Raw genomic sequence first — 12817 nt, 5'->3', positions numbered from 1 at the left:
AGATTGCTGAGGGCAACATGGAGGTACATGGTAGGAAACTGCACCTGCAGAGTGGGAGGGTCTTGAATGCAAGAAATAGTCACCGAACTCTTCTTTAAGGAGTAAAGGGATATGACCAGATTCGTATGTAACAAAAAATAATTCTGGTGGAATTGTTAAAGATGGATTAGGGAGGACGGACTGGTGGCAAGGAAAGAAGTCAAGAAGCTACCACTTTGGTGCAGATAAAATTCAAGAGAGCTCTGAAGAAGGGCAGGGCAGCAGAACAAAGGAAAGTATTAGACACATGAGGAGGATAGCTTTAACCCATATGGGAGAAATAGGAAGGGGGCTGGCATGGTTTAAAAAAAAAGAAATAGTTCGACATAGAAAATGCAGAATTTGTGACATCAATTGGTCACGTGGGTAAAAACACCCATATGGACGTTGAAAAATATAAGCCGGGGGTGGAGGCAGGGGTGGGACTCAGGAAATAAGAAAAAGCTGAAGACGGGCTTCTGAGTCCCATTTAGAATGAGTGGGGAGGGACTCTGTCAGGACACAAAGACGCTGTCCAACATGGACAGGAGGTTTAAATGAGATCACTAGGGTATGAGTCAGGCATTTTCTTTTTCGTGATGAGATTTATAATGTTTTATAAAAGGGTTATTACTATCATTACTACTAATAATAAAAAGCAGTAACAAATGCCACAATAAATACTCCATGGAGTACTCACCATAGTACCAGGCACTATATAAGTTTTTATCAGCATTGTTCTATAGATAATAGAGATATATATCGATAACATAGGTACACACTTGACTCTTGAACAACATGGGTTTGAACTGCGGGGGTCCACATATAGGCAGATTTTTTTCAATAAATATACAGCTGGCCCTCTTATCCATGGGTTCCGCATCTGCCGAATCAACCAACCTCAGATGGCAAACCTAATACATGATCCATGATTGGTGGAATCTGTATATGTGGAATCTCAAGGACAGAGAAGGACAACTATGCACTTGAGCACCCATGGGTTCTGGCATCTCCAAAGGATCCTAGAAGCAAACCCCCACAGATACCAAGGGACAACAGTACAGGCTTGGGGAATAAATAATGTGCCCAAGGTCACACAGTAGTTTCAAGGCAGCAGATCTGAATAATTAAGAGCAGAACCATGCAATCTATGGAGACCGTGTAGCTTCACATCCTGGCCTTATCCCACTTGTTGTATGAGCTTGGTAAAGTTATTTGAAGTTCCTTTGTCTTTTTAGGTGATTCCTCATGTTAACATAAGGATAACAATAGTATTTACCACAGAGGGTTATCCTGAGGCTTAAATTATACAAAACAAAAAATATAGAACAGTGTTCAAAACTGCTAGCTGTTACTATTTACAACAGCCAAGACATGGAAGACATCTAAGTGTCCATCTATAGATGAACAGATAAAGAAGATGTGGTACATATATACAATGGAATACTGCTCAGCCATAAAAAATAATGAAATAATGCTATTTGCAGCAACATGGATGGACCTAGAGATTATCATTCTAAGTAATTCAGACAAAGACAAATACTATATGATATCACCTACATGTGGAATCTAAAATATGATACAAAAGAAATTATTAACAAAACAGAAACAGACTCACAGAAAACATACTTACGGTTACCAAAGGGGAAAGGGGAGAAGGGATAAATTAGGAGTTTGGGATTCACAAATACACACTACCATCTATAAAATAACAGGATTTACTGTGTAACTCAGGGAACTATATTCAGTAACTTGTAATAACCTACAACAGCAAAGAATCTGAAAAAGAACAGATATAGATGTATGTGTCTGTATATAACTGAATCACTTTTTGTACACCTGAAACTAACACACTACGGTAAATCAACTATAGTTCAATAAAATAATAAATAAAAGATTGCTAGCTCGGGGACTTCCCTGGTGGCACAGTAATTAAGAATCCGCCTGCCAATGCAGGGAACATGGGTTCGAGCCCTGGTCCGGGAAGATTCCACATGCTGTGAAGCAACTAAGCTCGTGCACCACAACTACTGAGCCTGCACTCTAGAGCCCGTGAGCCACAACTACTGAGCCCATGTGCCAAAACTACTGAAGCCCGCGCGCCTAGAGCCCATGCTCAGCAACAAGAGAAGCCACCACAATGAGAAGCCTGCTCACTGCAACAAAGAGTAGCCCCTGCTCCCTGCAACTAGAGAAAGCCCATGTGCAGCAACAAAGACCCAACACAGCCAAAAATAAATAAAAAAAAATATATAAATAAATTAATTAAAAAAAGATTGCTAGCTGCTAGCTGTTAATTTTACTTCCCACTAGGATGTGAAGTTCATAATGGCAGTTTTATGAATGGCTGTTTTATGCAAACAATGCTGCCACAAAGTAGGTACTCAAAGCTTTGCTGGATGAATGAACATCCAATGAAGCAGCCAGACTGGGATTCAAATACAGATACCATGAGCCCAGAGTCTACCCTCTTTCTTAAGATACAAAGGTTCAAAATGTGGTCCCAGGGAGTTGAAGTGATGAGTGTAAACTGGACGGGGGAAAAAACCTAAGTCAGAATCTTGAGAAACAAGTGCATTTTTAGAGACTAAAGATGAGAAAGAGGAATGGATAAAAAAGACTTGAAAAAAAGAGAGAAAGAAAGGGTGTGATAAGGAATCTAGGGTAATTATTCTTTTCTGTTTTTTATTATTATGGTTTTTTCAAATAGAAAGTAAATTTTTTTAACTCTAAAAATGAGTTCATTAAAAACATGAATGTCCATAATACTTCAAATATTACAGAAAATGGCAAATTAAAGTCTTTTTTCCTAATTCCCAGAAATAATCAGTAAGAACAGCAGGTGTATAATTTATTTAGCCAGCCCTTGCAGACTGTTTCAGTTCTACTATTTCTGGCCCTATGCTATTAAAATGAAGTTGTAACAAACACCCTCACATGTATCTTTATGTCTTTACGTATTAGACCCCTGAGTATTATAAACTTTTAAATCTCTGCTGATCTGACAGGAGAGAAGTGGTAACCGATTGCTGGTTTAAATTTATATTCCCTAATTACTAGAAAAGTTGAGCATCTCTTCATATGTATATTGTCTATCTTTATTTCTTTTCTTTGAACTGTGAATTTATGTTCTTTGCCAGTTTTTTTCATGGATTGTTTCTTTTTTTTCTTTTTGATTTACAGGAGCTGCTTTACTTCAAGTAAAAAAGAGTAATTAATTCTTGTTTCCTGTGAATTAGAGATAGTCTAACAGTTCATAGTTACATTAATTTGAATATCTTCTTACCATTTTGAAAGGTTTTCACTTTCAGTAACAGGTTATTCTGATCTGAAATGGGTTCTTTAAAAATCTCAAACATTATAAATATACAGCTTATCTTTTTAAAAATTTAAGTATAGTTGATTTACAATACTGTGTTAGTTACAGGTGTACAGCAAAGTGATTCAGTTACATACATATATTTTTTCAGATTACGCTCCATTATAGGTGACTGCAAGATACTGAATAATACAGCTTATCTTTTGAATATTTAAAAATCATTAACTGAGGGAAATGAGAGCACTGTTAATTAAATCTATTATTTGATAAACAAAGGGTAGCTGGTGTGGATAAATCAAAATCATTTCTGCTATCTCAGAGTGGAAGAAAAGTGCTGCTGAAACATGGGTGTGGCCGGTGTGCTGAGAAGCGATCAGGCAGGAGGCCAAAGGGGCAGCAGGCTCTTGGGCCTCCCTGTTGGTTGTCTGGGCACCTGGCTCACACCCTCACCTGTCCTGACATCCAAGGCCTGTCCACACTCTGAAAATACATGCCAGGGCGGGGCAGAGAAGAGCTTTCAAAGGGCCTCTCATTCTGATTCAAGTGATGTAAAGAGAAGCAGAAGGTAACAAAGCATCAGCAAACCAAGGCTTTGTACCAAATATTCAATATAAAGCAAGGAGGACAACTGGCCAGAAAAGAACCGGCCTAGCCAAATTTCATGAACAACTTTCTTTCAGAGAACGTGTAACACTGAAGATTACTTTTATCTGAAATATACACAGCTGCAAAACATTATAACACCATTCATTACATAACAACAGAAAAAACTGAAATAGCATTTCATCTCCAAAAGAAGTCAGGACACACTTTTCGCTGTGTTTTAAAGAAGACCAATCACAAGAATGGCGGCCAGGCATCGGCTGCACATCACACCACTTGCCTGTGTTAAGATGTAACTCCTCTGCGCCTCTTCTATGTCAACTAAGCTGGCATTAATATAATCATTTTCAGCATTTTGCAGTTTAACACGACTGTGATCATCTGAAACAGAGCATGAACAAATCATACCGTCATTTCAAGCTTGCATTTCTTTTTTATTTTAATATTAATTTTCTGGATATTTATAAAACGAGAGAAGAGACAAAGAAAAATAAATTGGCACCCCAGTAGAGTCAAATCCCAAATTACTCCCCTTTTTACTATTTTTAAAAAAGATTATTTATTATTTTTGGCTGCGTCAGGTCTTAGCTGCGGCACACGGGATCTTTGTTGAGGCAGGCAGGATCTTTCATTGCGGTACACGGGCTTCTCTCTAGTTGTGGCATGCAGGCTCCAGGGCACATGGGCTCTGTAGTTTGCGGCACACAGGCTCTCTAGTTTTCGCACGTGAGCTCAGTAGTTGCGGTGCATGGGCTTAGTTGCCCTGCAGCATGTAGGATCTTAGTTCCTTGACCAGGGATCGAACCTGCGTGCCCTGCATTGTAAAGCGGATTCTTTACCACTGGACCCCCAGGGAAGTCCCCCAAGTTATTCCCTTTTTTAAAAGGAAGTACAAAGATGAAATCCTTTTGTTTGTTACTGTGTGTTAGAAGGAAGTGCTTCTGTTAATGGTAGTTTAGCTGTTGTTTAACTAGAAAAATTGACCAAAGAGTAAAACATAGTAAAAGAAATAAAGCATCTATCTTCCTAAAAGTAAAAGGATGGTTAAGATTCTTTATGCCTAAGAACTAATAAGTCTACCTACAAAAAACAATGGCCTTGGGCTTCCCTGGTGGCGCAGTGGTCGCGAGTGCACCTGCCGATGCAGGGGACATGGGTTCGTGCCCTGGTCCGGGAAGATCCCACATGCCGCAGAGCGGCTGGGCCCGTGAGCCATGGCCGCTGAGCCTGCGCATCCGGAGCCTGTGCTCCGCAGTGGGAGAGGCCACAACAGTGAGAGGCCCACGTACTGCAAAAAACAACAACAACAATGGCCTCAAATAAATAAGATCAGATCCCCACAGTAACTACATTTCATTTTCTTCATTCAACAGATGTGCATACAACTATATATAAATAATTTTTAGCACTTAATTATATAATTAGATCAAGTGCTAAACTATATTTAACACACTTGGAATATTCCAATTCTTTAAAGGACAACTAAAGACACTTCATTACTTAGATTGTGTTATAACAGTTTAGATATACTCGTTTTTAAAAGTGGAAACCTCACAGATTTAGAATTGATGCTAATTTAAATACGTGGAGCACAAAACTTTACCTATATCATTTTGGAGAGAAGGGAAGAGAAATAAGACACTGCAAGAGGAAGCACACGTGTAATAACAGAACTAGTGTTAACTCAGAATTCTAAATATATGACAGGCAGAGGCATATGACTGAATTATAACCTACATGCATGTTTGATGTCTAACTAGAGAAAACGTTCTATTGTAAACTGCTCCCCTCAAGGCAATACCAAACAACCATTCTCTCTCCCACTTTTAAACTATAAAAACTGTTCACATTACCTCCATGTGAAAGAAAATGTTAAATGGCTTTAGTTCCACACATCAATTTATGTGAGATGTTTCTGCTGGACTGAATCCAAGACCTCTGTAAATATTACACGTCATGTGCAAACAGGAAAAGCGAAGGTCTTGTTATAGTAAATCACTTATACTAGCGTTCTCGGAAAGATGATGTCAACAGTCACTTTTTTTTTTTAACAGTCATTTTTTTTTTAACAGTTTGATCACTCTTTAACTGTTATGTGAGAGAGTAAAAAAGTCAGCTATATAATTAACAAAATAAAGACCATACACCTCCTAGATAACACGTATCAGAAGAATAATGCATGCTTTTAAAATTCTACACAATCCCTAAAATTCAAGTTCTGCCAAAATATAATACCAAAGGAACGTATTTCCTCATGCTGTAATCACAGAAAGAACAGAAACCCCGGAGACTAATCATATCTATTGCACAAGTGAAAAAAGCAATTTGGCAAAAGAAGCAAGAATCCATAGGCACTGGGAAGGTTCCCCTACAGGGCACTGGGAATTCAGTTATCCGGCAAGTCATCCAGACCCTTCCATAAGCCTGGAAAGACCAGAGGGGTGTTTTAAAGGTATCTGACACCCTGCCTTCAGGACTTTGAACTGGGTTCACTGTTATTTTCTCTCCAGTGTTAACATCTACACCTGGTGTCACTCCAGCTCATTAAAAACATGAATCACACACCCCCAGATCCGTTCCCTGGAGCCCGAGTACTGACCAGTAGGGGAGCAGGGCATTACCTGAAAGGCACCTCCCAAAAGGAAGGTAATCCTTGGGAAAAGTCTAGCTATTTAGAACTGGCTACAAATGTTGGCTGAACCTATGTTTTCTCCTCAGGACTGATTTTTTTAAACTTTCAGCTACATCTAACATCATTTTAATTCTTCTGTTCCATTAAGAAGATTAATAAAAAATGCAAAGCATGTAACTTTTTGATTCAGAAGAGAATCTGTGTACAGAAAAAAATGTAAGAGCTTCTTGTGTTAAATAAAACATATAACTTTAACACTATCTACCAAGTAAGTATAAACATTTCAGGAAGTGAAACTATCAAAGCCTTTTTATGAGGAATTGTGACTTGATGATTTATATTCTCTGGCAATGATAACAAAGAGAGACAAAGCCTCTTTTCCCACCAAGAACCACTTACTGTCTGGTCTGAAATATCTGTGAGGGTGACATGGGTCCCCTTAACACTTGAGGTCAAGTGTCTCCTCTCCCTGCCCGTCACGACTGGTCAGCCCCAAACCTGTGAACGGTTCACTCCAAATCAAACTTCTGACTTCTGAGTTAGAAGAAAACCCAGGAAGTTACATGCTTTCTCCTCTCCCCAAAGTAGTTGATCCTGCCTAAGAATCTCTGAAATGAGACTACCAGATCAGAGTCCCACAACCTCAGGGCCATCAGCACTTTATCATCATTCTAAGTGTATGGTTATCCCCCACTTCCTTATCTTTTAAAGGATCCAGCAAAGGGAGAAAATGAAGATGATTCAAACTGTATTGCAGGAGAGGCCACAAAAGCAACCAAACCACACCTCACAGGAAATCTGATTTCTCAACATCTAATAACACCACCAGCAGGACGATCAAGAATGCATACTTTTCTCCACAGCGGCATCATCGGGGAGAGGGAAGAAATGCACACCCCGTGGACTGCGGCAATGAGCTGGATTAGGCAAACTTCCAACCACGGGTCCCCGCACCTCCCACCCGCAAACAGCCTGTTTTCTGAGAAATGGCTTCATCTGTCAAGAAATGACTGGCTCTAGCTGTGGCCTGAGCTGACAACACAGATTAGCTTCCTCTTTCAATACTGTCACAATGAGCTTTTTTCCCCCACCCCACCCCCCGTTACATGTTTTTTCATTATCGTAGACATCTCCTTGTGGAAAGTCTTCCAGATCAAACAAGAAGGGCTCACATTTATGCCGAGGCAGAGATTAAGAACAATGAACAGAAACTGGGCAGAAGACTGACTATCAGCACAGCTTTAACAGACTTCCCGCTTCAGGCTCCTTTCTCAATGGGGGACAGTAAGCGTTCGGCACTGATTTCCACACCATGTGGCACTTCCCAGTCAAGAATGTAAGCATCTGACAGATGTGTCAACTCTCTTCAATCCTACAAGTAGATACTGGAGGCACAAATAACATGAATTTTCTCTCATAAATCAAGCAATGAGCCAAAAGCAAAGCTAGAGCTAAACCCCCATCAGCATCGGTGTGGCCATGTTAGTGGAGAAGAAACAAGCCATCGTGCAGAGGGTCAGCATCTCAGCTGTCTCCACAGCAAAGTAAAACCATACGAGCTGAACAGTTCCTTTTCTGACGACATAACCAACCACAACAGCTGTGCACGACTTTTCACTCCTGGGATGTGTCAGGTGCTCGCTGCTCTCCACCCTCACCCCTCACACCCTGAGTCGTGTTGTGCGCGTTTTGCTGACACTCGGGCCAGTCAAGTCATCAGCCTCGATCGCACCCTAGAGAAGCAGCAGCAGAGGCCCAGAGACGCCCCAGATCCTCCCCAGCATCGCCGCCCACCCTGCTCTTTGCCTCAGGGATGACTTCCGCCTCCATCTCTGCACACACACCTCACCTCTGAAGGCCTGGCCCAGGACTTCCCTTCTCTGATGGAAGCCCCCCTCCTGCACATCCCGCCCACCAGACGATGTGCTCTTTAAATTGACCACCTTCCACACCTGGTCAACACATACATGCCAGGAGCCAGGCAACCAGGACAGAGAGATAAGACATTATTTGTTTCAAGCTTTTTAAAAGAAAAAAAACCCTATCGGGAAATAAGTCCTAGTGCCATACTGTGCTGCACTGAGTATAGTGGGAGCAGGCCAGGGTAAGAGGAGGGGAGGGGGCTTCCAGCAGGAGGAGCAGCAGGAAGAGGAGCACAGGGGCCGCCGAGAAGGACTGGGAGGAGGAGAGGCCCTGGCAACTCCGCACGAGCACCTGAACTTCGAGGAAAGAACGAACAGCGGACAGAGGACGGGCTGGAACGAGGAGGACGGCCTGACACTCGGGCAGTCCCATCCATCGGGGCCTGTGGCGCAGCCGCATGGACTGGCCACCAGTGATGCTGTGTGGAGCACACAGAGGGCTTGGCCTCCTCCAAATGAGGGGCCAGCTGCTGCACATGTCCACCTCTCTCAATCCATCATGATTCCAAGTTCCTAAACTTGACAGGACAGTGTTAACTGGTTAAATTCTGCCTCCGCATATCCCCAAACTGAAAAGGGCCCCTTGAATCCACCCCAGAGTCTCTGAGATGGAAAGAAGACTGGGAGGTGTCCTTACAAAACAGGTAAAAGTTACCAGTGTCACTTGAACACGGACACCTTTCCTCTTCGACAGCATCTATAAAACAAGACATGGGACTTCCCTGGTGGCGCAGTGGTTAAGAATCTGCCTGTCAATGCAGGGGACAAGAGTTCAAGCCCTGGTCCGGAAAGATCCCACATGCCGCGGAGCAACTAAGCCAGTGCACCACAACTACTGAGCCCGTGCTCTAGAGCCCGCGAGCCACAACTACTGAAGGCCGTGCACGTAGAGCCTGTGCTCTGCAATAAGAGAAGCCACCGCAATGAGAAGCCCACGCACCACAACAAAGAGTAGCCCCTGATCGCCGCAACTAGAGAAAGCCCACTTGCAGCAACAAAGACCCAATGCAGCCAAAAATAAATAAATAAATTAATTAATTAAAAAACAAGACACACCACGCTTTGGTCTCACACAATCAGTGAGCAGCTCACCACTTTCCTTGAAGCTCAGATCTCTCCTTCTAGGAGAAAGGAAGGGAGAGGGGGTTGGGCGACAAATGGTATTTCCCTTTCATCCACAAACCCAGGCCCCTGGAACCCATCCACACTCCTGGGGAGCTTACCTTCTCGCAAAGGGAGACAGCAATAAGCAAAATAATTAAGTATTTTTATTACATGTTATACAGTAATAAACCCTATGAGAAAAAAGAGCAGAGTAAAGGGCAGCTGTGCTGGGAAGGGAGGCAGGTTGCAATTCTAAACAGGTGGTCAGCCTGGGCCTCACTGTGACAGTGACACTGAAGCAAAGACTTAGAGGAGGTCAGCCACATGAATATTTGGGTCAAGAGTGTGCCACGCACAGAGAAGAGTGAAGGCTTTGTGATAGGTACATGCCTCACGTCTGGGGATGGCAACTGCGGCACAAGCCCCGTGAACAAAGGGAAGAGAAGTGCCTGAAACTTAGGTTCAGAGTTGAGAGATCCTGTACTAATTCATTAGTCTCAACTCCTAAATCCAACTATCAGAGAATAGGGGCTTCTACTTCTGTTTTCTCGTAGCACCTACGAGCACGGTGTCAACAATTTAGGCTAGCAAGTGGTCAAGCATTGCTTATACAATGAATTCCAGAAAATGTTCATATTCAAACTGTTAAGCTGTGGTAGAATTTTTTTAGAATGACATGTCACTATAAAAACACTCTAGGGCTTCCCTGGTGGCGCAGTGGTTGAGAGTCCGCCTGCCGATGCAGGGGACATGGGTTCGTGCCCCGGTCCGGGAAGATCCCACATGCCGCGGAGCGGATGGGCCCGTGACCCATGGCCGCTGAGCCTGCGCGTCCGGAGCCTGTGCTCCACAACGGGAGAGGCCACAACAGTGAGAGGCCCGCGTACAGCCAAAAAAAAAAAAACACTCTAAACGTCAGCAGGAGATGAAACTACAACTGACTTGAGTAAAGTAATTCAGCAAAAAACAAGAGCTCAGAAAGCTTCAGGACATTTTAGTAGAGGCAACTGGAATCATGTGGCCAGATGAGACAGAACAGTGAGGGAGGCGAAGGGGCATGGGTGTGGCCCCAGGGTCTGCTCTGGCTCCATTGGCCCCCATGGGCCAATGACCTGCACAGAGCAGGGCGGCCCCCGGAGGTGCGGGCCCAGGACCCAAAACCCAGCACTGGTCTCCTGGGCCTCTTTCTCATCCGTTAAGAGGAAACGGCCAGATTACACTTGTCCTTCTCCACTATTTCTACTGACTGACCCTCATTTATACCCTAAACGTGTCAAGTATAGAACTCCTCAAAAAGTCTTATTTTATCTTAAAACTTTACAGAAACTTAAAAATTCTACTTTGCTATTGTATCTGTATTTTAATATATCAACCACTCCTTCCCCCAATGCCCGTTCTGAGTATAATGGATGGTCCTGGAGGATGTGCCCGGCTTCCTCACTGACTTAAGGGCTCTCCCTGAAGCCCTGGCACAGCTCCAACACCAGAGCTGTCCACGTGACGTGGTGGCTACAGGCGGGGCCTGCCGTGACGAGGCTCCAGCCCGCTCAGCGCCCAGGCCTCAGCCATCGGCGTGGCCAGGGACCCTGACAAGTTCACCACATCCCACCACCACCTCGCACAGTGTCCTACCCAGGACCCGATTCAGGAAGGTCGTGAAATCCAGGAACCTGGAAAGACACTGGAATAACCCTCAGACCTGATCCCCGTCTCCTGTTTTGCAGGCATCACTCGTGTGGAGCGGTTTTATGGCGTGTGCAAACTCATGCACCCGCCAGCACAAGCTCCTCTGTGCCCCCTTCAGAGTCTCTCTTCCCCAACCCCGTCCTGACCCAGTGATCTACCCTCTCCCGTAACGGCGGCACCATTCCCAGAATGCTGTATAAATGGAATCATGCAGGAGGTAACCTTGAGACTGGACTCTGCTCAGTGGGAGTCCTCTGGGGCCCACCCAAGCTGCTGCAGGGCACGGGGAGCTTCCCACGGCAGGAACAAAAGAACCACGGTGTGTTGACCACTTACCCACTGATGGACACTTGGGTCGTTTCCAATTTGGACCTCTTACAAACAAAGCTGCTCTGAACACCCACTTTCACATTTCTGTGTGGGCATAAGTTTGCAATTCTCGGAGATAAATGTCCAGTAGTGCGGCGGCTGCGTCATATAAGGAAATCAAGAAGCTACTACACCACGTTCCAGAGCGGCCGCACCGTCCACCGTCCTCGGTCCTCCCGGCCGCGTAGGAGATCCAGCTTCTCCGCATCCTTGGAATCCGCGGCCCTGTCATTTCAGCTCCTCTAGTACGTGTCTCACAATCACTCACCACCATGGTTTTAATTTGCTTTTCCCTAATGGTTAGTGATGTTTTTCGTGTGCTTATGTGCCATCTACGTTCATCATCTTCTGTCCATTTCTGAACTGGACTGTTTGGGATTTTTACTGCTATATTTTCAAAGTTCTGTATATACTCTAGATATGAGTTCTTTGTGGTTTATAAATATTTTCTCCCACTCTGTCCTCGTCTCTCTATCCTACTTCCATCCTACTAACGGGGTCTTTCACAAAGCAAAAGTCTTAAATTTTGGTTTAGTCCAATTTGTTGATTTTTTTTCTTTTATGGATTGTGCTTTTGATATCATGTTAAGAACTCTTCACCAAAAACCAAAAACGGAGATAGAACCAAAGGTCAAAATCCTAACAGTTAATGAGAAAACTTTTAAGTAAAAGAGCTGTCTACACAATGGATTTTGAGAATAAGTGCATTTAGTCTTTATTTTTATTTTTTTAATGATCTTTTTAAATTTAATTAATTAATTAATTAGTTTATTTATTTATTTATTTATTTATGGCTGCGTTGGGTCTTCATTGCTACGCAAGGACCTTCTCTAGTTGCGGTAAGCCGGGGCTATTCTTCCTTGCAGTGCATGGGCTTCTCATTGCAGTGGCTTCTCTTGTTGTAGAGCACGGGCTCTAGGCACGCAGGCTCCAGGAGTTGTGGCACGTGGGCTCCAATAGTTGTGGCACACGGGCTCAGTAGTTGTGGCGCACGAACTTAGCTGCTCTGTGGCATGTGGGATCTTCGCGAACCAGGGCTCGAACCCATGTTCCCTGCACTGGCAGGCACCAGGGAAGTCCCAGTCTTTATTTTTAAACTTTAGATGTGATGAGGAAGAATGTTAGCAAATATTTACAGAACAGTTAACATAACATTTAAGTTAT

The 12817-nt window shown here is 43.5% G+C and overlaps 1 protein-coding gene across 2 annotated transcripts in view; it reads right to left on the bottom strand.

Annotated features, from left to right (window-relative positions):
• Positions 1-12817, bottom strand: part of PTPN2 (protein tyrosine phosphatase non-receptor type 2) — an 81222-nt gene that overhangs the window by 30976 nt on the left and 37429 nt on the right. For both annotated transcript variants that reach the window (XM_079717201.1, XM_079717200.1), the window contains exon 3: positions 4221-4321. In XM_079717201.1, coding sequence (XP_079573327.1) covers positions 4221-4321 — 101 coding nt within the window. The remainder of the gene's footprint in view (positions 1-4220; positions 4322-12817) is intronic.

This window comes from Hyperoodon ampullatus, assembly GCF_949752795.1.
Source record: "Hyperoodon ampullatus genome assembly, chromosome: 13".
NCBI lineage: Eukaryota > Metazoa > Chordata > Mammalia > Artiodactyla > Ziphiidae > Hyperoodon > Hyperoodon ampullatus.
Note: the sequence above shows the minus strand (reverse complement) of the source record. Positions and strands in the feature narration are given on the sequence as shown.